This window comes from Rutidosis leptorrhynchoides, chromosome 7 (assembly GCF_046630445.1).
Source record: "Rutidosis leptorrhynchoides isolate AG116_Rl617_1_P2 chromosome 7, CSIRO_AGI_Rlap_v1, whole genome shotgun sequence".
NCBI classification, from domain to species: domain Eukaryota; kingdom Viridiplantae; phylum Streptophyta; class Magnoliopsida; order Asterales; family Asteraceae; genus Rutidosis; species Rutidosis leptorrhynchoides.
In genome coordinates, this window is record NC_092339.1 from 164,436,720 (window position 1) to 164,448,195 (window position 11,476).

Genomic DNA, 11,476 nt, shown 5'->3' on the forward strand with positions numbered 1-11,476 from the left:
CACGTCAATTAGGGTGTCTGTTCCCTAATTCTTAGATTACCAGACTAAAAAGGGGCATATTCGATTTCGATAATTCAACCATAGAATGTAGTTTCAATTACTTGTGTCTATTTCGTAAAACAGTTATAAAAGCAGCGCATGTATTCTCAGGCTCAAATATATATATTGCAAAAGCATTTAAAAAGGAAGCAAATGAAACTCACAATACTCTATTTTATAGTAAAAATACATATGACGGCATTGAACGACGTAGGGTTGGACTCGGTTTCACGAACCTAAATCAATTATTATATAACAAATAATATTAACACATATAATAATAGTAAACAATTGTTATTATTATACCTAATATTTATATATATCCAATTCTTATTAAAGTATTTTAATTAGAATATATATATATATATATATATATATATATATATATATATATATATATATATATATATATATATATATATATATATATATATATATCATTTATTATAAATTTTTATATATGTTTAAAATATTATAATGTATCAAAATTAATATTTATCTATGATTATGTGAAAATATATATTTATACTATATGTAAATTTTTATATAAAATTGTAGATAGTAATATTTTATGAAAATTTATGTAGTGCAATATAGTATATGTAATAAGTATATCTTTACTTATAATAATAATAATACTTATAATGATAACTTTTATATAAAAAAATGATACTTTTAATAATAATAAATACTAATAATAATAGCTATAAAAATAATGATTTTACTATTAATAATAATACTAATATTTATGTTACTAACTATATTTATAACATTACTACTAATAGTAATACTAGTACTTAATAATAATATTTTCATTACTAATGATAATATTAATAATAGTGCTCCTAAATAGTAATACTATTAATGTTAATGATAATAATAATATTAGTAATAACAATGATAATAATAATCATAATTATAATTATAATTATAATCATGATGATAATAATAAATGATAATAATAATAATAATAATAATAATAATAATAATAATAATAATAATAATAATAATAATAATAATAATAATAATAATAATAATAATAATAATAATAATAATAATAATAATAATAATAATAATAATAGTAGTAGTAGTAGTTAATACCTTAGAAGTTTTTCTTAAAAAGAAGGAAATAAACTGCCTGAAGCGGGACTCGAACCCGCGACCACTCGTTTCACCCCACACGCCTAACCGTCTGATCTGTGTTTGTTTTTCTGATATATATTACAACCCCTAAATATATAACCCATTCATATGCCTCATCATTAATACTTGGCCCAACAATAACTTGGCCCAACTCTCTTCAATTGATAAATAAAAAAAAAATCGCAGCTTGTTGAAATCGAACCCGGAACCTTTTGTTTAAACACAACACCCTAACCAATTGATCTAACAAGTTTTTCTATTATAACTACTACTTTAAATTTATATAACTCTTCCTGTTATCTTCTTCTTCTTCCTAAACCAAACCCTGAACTATTCATCATATATCATCTTCACCATCATCGTCAAATGATCATTATCATTTTAATCATTAACGAATCATTATCATAAAATCATAAAGTCACAAAATCATAACACCAACATCGTCGTTATCGTTTAAACAGAACCTATCCTAATCGTGCAAAAATAGAAACGGTACTGCAGTAGAAAACATGTTGTACAGCAACAGTAACTGGTGTAAACAATTTTTGGGTGCGTTTATGGTGGTTTGCGACAGTAGTGCACCACAATAGTGGTTCGGTTTTCTTGTGTTAGACCTATGCAGAAACAGCAGTCCAACGTAGATTAATTAGAAGTTTGGTGATGGTGATCGGCTGTTAATAGTAGCTAGCAAGTGGTGATCGAAAAAAAAACAAAAACAAATATATAAGCCGAAGTGGAAAACTTGAAATGGGTTTTGGTTTTGAATTTGTTCTTTAATGGTGGTGATTCGTGTGATTCTCGAAGAGAGAGGGAGGTGTTGTGGTGTTTGAATAAAAGGCAAGAGAGAAACGATAATCATCTAACAAAAATTTACGATGGTGATGACTGTTATAACCAAAATAGTAACGTGATTAGGAATGATGGTGTTTTGTTACAGTGGTGGATCTAATGAAAGTGGTGATGGTTATGGTTGATGAAAGTGGCGGCAGTAATGGGTGATGATGGGTTGAGGATGATGGTGGTTGTTTAAGGGTGGTGTAGAGGTCGATGGTGGAGTGGTTCGATAGCAACAGAAGAACATAAGGATCGAACATGAAAATGGGTGTTAGGTTGTAATGGTTGATGGTTGCGGGCATGGTGATTGTAGAAGGCGAACAAGATGGTGTTTGTTTTGGCCGAATAAAACATGATGGTGGCCGAAAAACTAGTAAAGTACATGGGTTTGTTCTTGAGTTAGTTAAACTCGAAAGGTGGTGTTGTTTTAATGATGTAGTTTGTGTTGGTGATTTAGTTTTTGAGTCAGAACTGCAACAGGGACAATTTGCAAGTGGAGTTGTTATGCTTCATCATATCTATCATCTATTGATATATGTCTGTGACTAATAATAATAATATATTATAATATACTTATCTAAGAATTATTAAAGTAACTAAAAGCGTGTGCTGATTGAATTATTTAATTTATATAGTAAAGCCATCACATAACAGTTTAAATATGAATATTATATCGTGCTCCGTTGATAATTAGTGGCGGATAAAATTATTCAGAAAAATCCCAAAATTTTACAGTAAATATATTTATTTATCTTAGTCATGATTGTAAAGAAAAATCGTTCATTAACTGTCTAAAATTATTAAATAGAAATTAAATTAACTATTAGCTCCCAACCCCAAGTAAAAATACTAATTGTTAAAATTTAACAAATAGTTCCTAAATACATTTTTAATAAGCCTATAATTTATAAAACTCATTTTCGAATCACCGTTTATTTTAAAATCATCTAATTTCGAATTAAACTTCTTTAAATAATAATCGAAACATTCATCGAGTATTACAATCATTTAATATTTATTTTTAATATACTTAATTTATATATAGTTATGCTTTAAATAATAACTATTATAATATCTTATTTTTTTATATTTTATTTTACACAATTAATTTTAAATACAACAACATATAATGTTTCAAACTATTTTTCCAATTTCCATTTATATATATATGTACATATAAACACATAACTATTTACAATTAATTGTTCGTGAATCGTCGAGAATGGTCAAAAGTCAAATGCATATATGAAACAGTTCAAAATTTTGAGACTCGATTTAATAGACTTTGCTTATCTTGTTGAAATCACATAAAGATTAAGCTTAAATTTGATCAAAAATTTTTGGGTCGTCACAGATTTAGGGTTTAGATTGAGTTTTTAACACGAACGGTTTAGAGTTTAGGGTTTAGGGTTTAGGATTTGGTGTTTTGGGGTTATGAAACCCAAAACACCAAACCCTAAAACCTAAACTCTAAATCGGGCTAAATTTTACTTCACAAAACATGGAAAAAAAACGTTCACATTCTTCACGAACAATATTATCTTGAATGTTATTTTTGTCGATCGTTTTCCCGCCTTAATTATAACATTCATCACGAAGTGTCTCTTCTAAACATTCATATTTTCGTGTGTTCTTGATGCCGGGAAAAATTTTTCAAAAAAAAACGAAAAAAAAACAAAATAAAATTTGCTTCCCCCCGATTGTTTACTTCCTCATTGATCCTGCCCCCATATATATATATATATATATATATATATATATATATATATATATATATATATATATATATATATATATATATATATATATATATATATATATATATATATATAGCACTTTTTTGGGGGTAAGTGGGGAGAAATAATTTTTTTTCGTTTTTTTTTTTTTGAATTTTTTTTTTCAAACATAAAAATTACATGAAAATATGAACATTAAAAAAGACATTGTTGTATGTTATTATTTTGGCGGGAAACGCTCGAACAAATAACTTATAACATGCATCACGAGTACTGTTTTAATTGAAGTTTTTTTTGGGGGTAAGTGAAGTTTTTTTTGGGGGTAAGTTTTTTTTCATCTTATGTGAAGTTTTTTTTCATCTTATATGAAGTTTTTTTTTTTGGGGTAAGTTTTTTCATCTTATATATATATATATATATATATATATATATATATATATATATATATATATATATATATATATATATATATATATATATATATATATATATAGCCCGATTTATAGTGAAGTTTTTTCATCTTATGTGAAGTTTTTTTTTTTTTTCAAAATTTAGCCCGATTTAAAGTTTAGGTATTAGGGTTTAGTCCCTAAACCCAAAACCATACACCCCAAACTCTAAACCATTTGTGTTAAAAATTCATTCTAAACCCTAATTTCTAAACCCTAAATTCCTAATTTCTAAACCCTAAACCCTAATTTCTAAACCCTAAATTATAAACCTTAATTTTTAACCCCTAAAAAAACCTTAATTAAAACATTACATATGATGCATGTTATCATTTATTTCTTCAAGCGTTTTCCCGTCAAAATAATAACGTTTATTAAAAAGTGTCTTTTTAAATGTTCATATGTTCATGTGATCTTAATGTTTGAAAAAAAAAATAAAAAAAAAAAATTACTTCCCCTCAAAAAATGTTTCCCTCTTGATTAAAACACTATATATGTGTGTGTGCGCGTGCGTGCGCGTGTGCGAATCGACCCAATTCATGAAAGATGGAATAAACGACATCACAGATGAATATGGTGGCTCTCTTGAAAACTGATGCATACTTGCTCTGGTAATAGTTGATGTGAATGTGATGCTAGTTACTTGAAATCTGGTGATTCAAATCCCGATGTCGGGCTGGTGAAGATGGTGAATGTCTTTGTTTCTTACCTAATATTGAGATTTTTGTTTTTCATGTTTTTACAGATTCACATGTAATGCATATTGTATAGTATTGCAATGTTAGCATGGTAGGATACATATATGTTGTGGTTTGATAGTATTAAAGGGTATAGTTGATATTTATGTTTTTCTTAAAAGAATGATAAGTTTTTACTTAACTTATTCTAGGATAGCTGTTTGGTTACCACTAACGTACAGAGCTGTTTAGCCGTGTGGCCCGTGTCATACACGATGGCTTTTGTATTTTCGTCTCGTCTCTTTATACGATCCTGTATTTTTCCATTTGTTATCTGTACTTACATATATGTTGCTGATTTAACAGGTGTATATGAACAATTTCAATGTAGCTGCTGAACGTTTATGTCTTGCTGACGTGTTGTTTAATGAAAATAAGTAACCAACGATATGTCTTGCACGTTAAAATGAGCATACCCGAAATACCCCGCCGCATTGCGCGGGCCGATCCGGACCTTGTTAATTCCATTAGTATTCAATGAAAAAATTCATTTTCTTGTAATTTTTAAACTCCAAAATTTCTTGGTCCATTGATAAATTATGTCTTTATTGTTGTCCATTTATTCTGAAACATAAGATTATATAAAATCTAAAGCATATAATTGATGTATTTTATCCTCTAAACACTCATATAAAGGGAGATTAATGTTAATTTTTCACGTCTCCCTTGTTTATTGCACTTCAATCTCATCCTTAAAACATTTTCCTCATCTTGTTGCAAAATAGATAGGATTCAGATATATACATCTTCAACATCTAAAATCCCATTTTGATGCGTTTAAAACTACAATCCTATTATCTTAACGTGTATTCGAAACCAAATTATCCAAGGAAGAACGCAGAGATTTCTTGATCAAACACAAGAATAACGTTCGAATATACTGAAGATTTCATATCACATGTGTTTTTTCAACATGATTTGATTAGGAATCATGAGATAATCAACTCATGATCAAGTATGGATTCTCATGTCACCTCAAGGGATCAATCGATCTCACTAGATGATCCTACATCCACAAAGATCGCACAATGTACGGTTGCATGCATGTATCAAGCCCACATTGGTGGACATTGGCGTACCGTAACAGCCCTTTGGACCAAAAACATCATGAACCACTCATTGAACATTTTTGTAGACAGCGTCGAATCAAATCATCGCCAAAACTGCAAAATTGATCTCAAACCGTGGCATTTTTGGGGCAAAAAGAGTTACAAAACTTTTGAAGTCGATGGGTTTCAAATAGACGTATATTGGGATCTTCGTTCAGCAAAATTTTCAGGATCACCCGAACCATGTTCCGAATTCTATGTCGCTTTAATTTGTGATGATGAAGTTGTGTTGTTAATTGGTGACTTGAAAAAGAAAGTATACAAAAGGTCAAAAACACGACCCGGTGCTGACGCCCTTTTGTTTTCCAAGAAAGAGCATGTTTTTGGAAAGAAAAGCTTTACAACAAGAGCAAAATTCGATAAAAACAGAGACGATTATGAAATTGTGGTCGAAAGTTCAACGGTGGGGCCAAAAGACCCTGAAATGTGGATTAGTATTGATGGGATTGTGTTGATTCATATAAGAAACTTGCAATGGAAGTTTCGTGGGAACGAAATTGTTATGGTTAACAAGCAACCCATTCAGGTGTATTGGGACGTGCACGCATGGCTTTTCATGAACCCTGGTTCGAGCCACGGTGTGTTTATTTTCAAACCTGATCAACCTATCGCACAAAGTGATAAAGACGATAGACAAGAAGGAACAGAAGAGAAAGATAATGGTGGTGGAAACAAGTATCATTCAAAATCTGTACAATGCAGCCTTTTTCTTTATGCATGGAAAATTGAATAAGCAAATATATGTACGCATACATATTGTACAACAATGGGTTATAATAAGAGTTCTATAGCACAAAGCATATGACAGAATCTTATAAGCAAAATGGGGACTAAAGTATGTTTATGTATAGAAAAAACAATACAAAAAACATAGATAAGGTTACTTCATAAGAGATTTCATCTCTTCCCTCATAATTTGTTACTTGAAAGTAAAATAACATGTTTTATATCCATTTTCAAGGAAGCACACATAGCTAGACTTGATTAATAGCTAAGAATGATGTATACAGAGTATATGAGTTCTATATATAGTGTAGAATCGTTTAAACGGATTTGAACAATCGTATAATGCTATATCGAGTGCGGAATCCTCGATATAATAGTGTTCTTATCGAAAACACTAGATTAAATTGATCGGTTACCTTTAGAAACTGACTTGGAATGATTGGAATCGATTAAGGCTTGATTATGAACGACTGGAGATGTGTAGGGGTTCGTAACATGACAATGAACCCAAAATCACCTATTTATGGACTCTGCAGTTCTATCCGTACGGATGTGATCTTCATCTGTACGGATACAACATATCCGTGCTACATAACTCTATCCCTACGGATGGATTCTAACAGTATAACTTTTGATTCTCATATATAGTCCAAATGAACGAGGGTCTTACATTTATGCACTAACAAACTTCCCTAGGACCTTGTTCATTTAAAATACCATTCACGTCAACTTATATAATTATTACTCAATTTGAGACTGAATAGGCTACTTGGGTGTGGGTAGTAAGCCCATATCCATTATACGTTGGTAGTCCGTCATCTCTTCAAGTTCGGATTCATGGATAAGCCTTTTAAGCTTTATAGAATCCAGGTACAGTGGAGGACTCAGTCAAGTATGGTAGCTCTTGCATTGCATTACCATAACGAAAAGATAAAATAATTAAAAAAAAAAAAGATTGTTTTTGTGACTCCGTGCTTGGAGAAATGAATGAATCAAAAGGGGGTTTATATCATTTAATTTTTAAAATATTTTTTCAAAACTTTAATTTTAAATATATTTAATTATTTTATATAATATTTGATAAAATTTATTTGAATAAATTATGTCAAATGTGCATTCAATAATATGAATAAGTATAAATATTTATTTATAACAGAAAATTGAAAAAAAAAAGATTTTAAAGGTTACATTGGGACAAATATTTTTGGACGAGCATTAAACATTAAACATTTTTATAAAAGAATTTTAAAAATATTGGTGTTTATAACCGAGGTTGTAAAAGACGCGAGTCGGGGATTCATCGGCCATGCCTAAAAAACGACGCGTCGGACGCAACGGCAACGCAACGGGGCGTTGACTAACGTTGACTTTTTAAAATAGTTTTATTAAATATATATTTATATATAATAATATTATATAGATATATTTATATATAATAATATTATATAGATCATATCTTTAAATATAAACTATATTTACAATAAACATGAACAATTAACAATTATTAACAATATTAAAAAAAAAATAAAAAAAATTGACCGACTTTGACCGACTCTGACTGACTTTGACCGACTTTTTCCAAATTAGACCGACTTTTTCCGACTTTAACCGACTTTTTACCATTGACCGACTTTTTAGCAATAACGCGTCGGTCATGCCTAAAAAACGACGCGTTGGACTTTTGCAACAATGACTTATAACTCTTAAAATCACCGCCGCTTCTTTAAACCCTAGTTCTATTCTCTTTTCCTAACGAATCCTCGCTGCTGCTGCTTCTTTTTCCTTTCAGGTTAGGGTTCCTTTTCTTCTAATGAATTTTAGGGTTTATGTGTTACTATCTGTTACTCGATTATTATTTCTAATCTCTCCTTCCTTTGATGTTAAATTTCTTACTGCAGGTGATAGATATTCAGGTTTCATCTGATATATAAATTCACTGTTTTTAATGACGAAGAAGCAGCAAAAAGGATCGGTTTCTGTTGATCTCAAAGCATTTATTCACGACCACACACAGTTTTTCGACAAACTAATTGAATTAATCCCTGCAAAGTTCTATCTTCCTGTCGATGAAGATTCTAAACCGTGGGTCCAGGGCCTTAGTAAAGTCAAACGCGCGTCTCTTAAACAACAGACACGCGAAAATATCAAGAAATCACGCCGTGATCGCCTTGACCCTGAGAAATCACAAACCACAACTTTAGATCTGTTGAAGAAAAACATTAGTAAGATTGAAGAGACTGATAAAGATTCTGATGATGAAGATGATGATGATGAAGAGGAGATTGAGACTAAGGTGAAACCGATGCCAGAATTTGATGGTGAAAGTAGTAAAGAGTCAGTTAGTTATGAGGAGTTACAAAAGAGGTTACATCAAAAGCTTGAAATGCTTCGTGCGAATCGAGGTCAAGGGAAACGAACGATGTTGATGAACGAGAGAAGAAAAAGTGGTGATTTTACCGATAAGAAACGGAAACGGGAAGATCGTGATAAACGTTACGGTGGTAAAGATGGTAAAAATGTTACTAGTGGTAGTGAAAAAGGTAAGGAAAAGGTCGAGGCGGATTTTGAATTTGGGAAAGTGAAATTGGGAGACGAAGAAGGGAGTAAAAAGAAAGTGAAAAAGGGTTCGAAGGTGAAAGAATTGGAGAAAGCGCAAAAGTTGAAGGAAGCGAAGAAGGAAAACGCTGAGGTGGCGACAAAGTATTCGTGGAAAACGGCGACTGAAAAGGCGATGGGTGTGAAGGTACATGATGACCCAAAGCTTTTGAAGAGGAGTTTAAATAAGGAGAAAAAGAGGCGGGAAAAAAGTGCGGGAAAATGGAAAGAACGGGTTGAAACGCAGGATAAGTTGAGGGAGGAGAAACAGGCGAAAAGAAGAGGGAATATTGAAGAAAGGGCGAATCAAAAGAAAATGAGAAAGATTGCGAAAAGAGAGAAGAAGCTTATGAGGCCCGGGTTTGAAGGACGAAAAGAAGGTTATATTGGTGATAAGAAATAGGACGGGTTAAAAGTTAAGTGATAAGAAATAGGACGGGTTAAAAGTTAAGGTTGATTCTTTTTTGGACCCGTTTATGTTGCTTGTTATAATTATGATGATTAGCATACTGTTTTTAATTATGTTTCACCATGGCTTTAGAATTTGTATCTTGAGATTGTTAGTTTTGTTTTACAGTATAATGTGGTTTGAAGAGATGGCAATATGTTCTTGAATTGATTTTCTTTTTGATACATGAAGTGGCTAAAATGTGTCAAGTTTTGTTTTTTTTTTTTAGTTATGTTTGCTTCCCATAGCTTATTTATTTTTATTTTTATTTTTATTTTTTTTTTAATTTTAGTTTGTACTAACTTTAGTTTCAACAGAATATGATTTGAATAATCGTTTTTATGTTGTCAAAATTAGTTTTATTATTGTGGATGAAGAGGACTTGAAGATATGTTGTTTTAGCACTTTTTTTGGATAAGCGAGGAAACCCCCCTATGAATGAGCACATTGGTTCCCCATAGAAGGTAACACCTCGGGTAACCAAGCCCCCGAGCGCGAGACTTGGTACTTTGAACTAACTTTAGTTTCAATAGAATGTGGTTTGATTAGCGTTTGTATGTTGTCCGGAATTAGTGTTTGTAATGTTGTGGAATCGTTAAAGAATGATGTTTAGGATAAAGAGGACTCGAAGATGTATTGTTTTGGTGCTTTTGAATGCTTCGTGTTGATTTTTCAGTGTACAACCTTCAAATATCATTTATTTTTATGATATGAAATAAATGATATGTGACGAGCTATGTATTAATGAAATTTTGTTTGTTTGGTATATTAGTAAAAAGAGTGCAAACATACATTTGGGCAGTTGATTTTATTTTCAGATGATGTTGTTTAGTAGTATCGGTTGTGGTTGTTGACATGACACTTCTGTTAAGATTGTTGATCAGAAAGCGGTTTCTCAACATTTCTGCCGGTCCCAAGTTGCTTGCAGTTTTATTGTGCAGAGTTTTATGTAACGTATTTGTTGTCGTTTTGGGTGGTCTTTTAAGTTCTTACCAATTAAACATCTTTCTTAGTCCTTCCCATTCAATTTCTGTTGTACTTTTGGAAAAGAAGATACAATTGGCTCTTGCTTGTTCTTTAGTCTGAATGAAGGCTTTCGATTTGAGGTTACTCCATATCATTTACAATCTTAATTCTGTGATTTCTGTCATATGCTGATAGGATTGACTTCTTGCTTCTCGTTCACATATTAATCATGTTTGCGTTAATGTCTCCATCTCAATAGATCTTGAAACTTTTCTTTAATTGATGTATGATGAGAGAATCTTCTTCCAAATGTAATCAAACAACTTGCTAGAGAATTAGGGGAGTGATTCGTACACCATTGGTTTTTAGCCATACACCACCAAACATGCATTATGATGTTGTACTGTACAACACGGTAAGGCATGTTTGGTGGTGTATGGCTAAAAATTAGTGGTGTACGAATCATCACCCAGAGAATTAGAGTAAGTTTACGACTATATCTGAAATAACTTAGACAAACACCTCGGTTTGTCAAACACCTCAGTTTGTATTATTAAAACGAAAATTATGGTCTCTGGAACCATGCTGCTGTATACACCTTTGGGCTTTGTCTCCTTTGAACACCTTATTAGGGCCAAGTGGTCAAAGAGCCACCAACCACCACCCTGAACGCACGGACTGATCTGCTGCTGCA

The 11,476-nt window shown here is 31.2% G+C and overlaps 2 protein-coding genes across 2 annotated transcripts; both read left to right on the forward strand.

Annotated features, from left to right (window-relative positions):
* Positions 1–5,895: 5,895 nt before the first annotated feature.
* Positions 5,896–6,780, forward strand: LOC139859752 (uncharacterized). The gene has a single exon (XM_071848527.1). The coding sequence runs from the start codon at positions 5,896–5,898 to the stop codon at positions 6,778–6,780; it is 885 nt and encodes a 294-aa protein (XP_071704628.1).
* A 1,881-nt stretch (positions 6,781–8,661) lies between these two features.
* Positions 8,662–9,783, forward strand: LOC139858537 (uncharacterized). Its single transcript, XM_071847374.1, has one exon. The coding sequence runs from the start codon at positions 8,719–8,721 to the stop codon at positions 9,769–9,771; it is 1,053 nt and encodes a 350-aa protein (XP_071703475.1). The 5' UTR covers positions 8,662–8,718; the 3' UTR covers positions 9,772–9,783.
* The last annotated feature ends 1,693 nt before the right edge of the window (positions 9,784–11,476 follow it).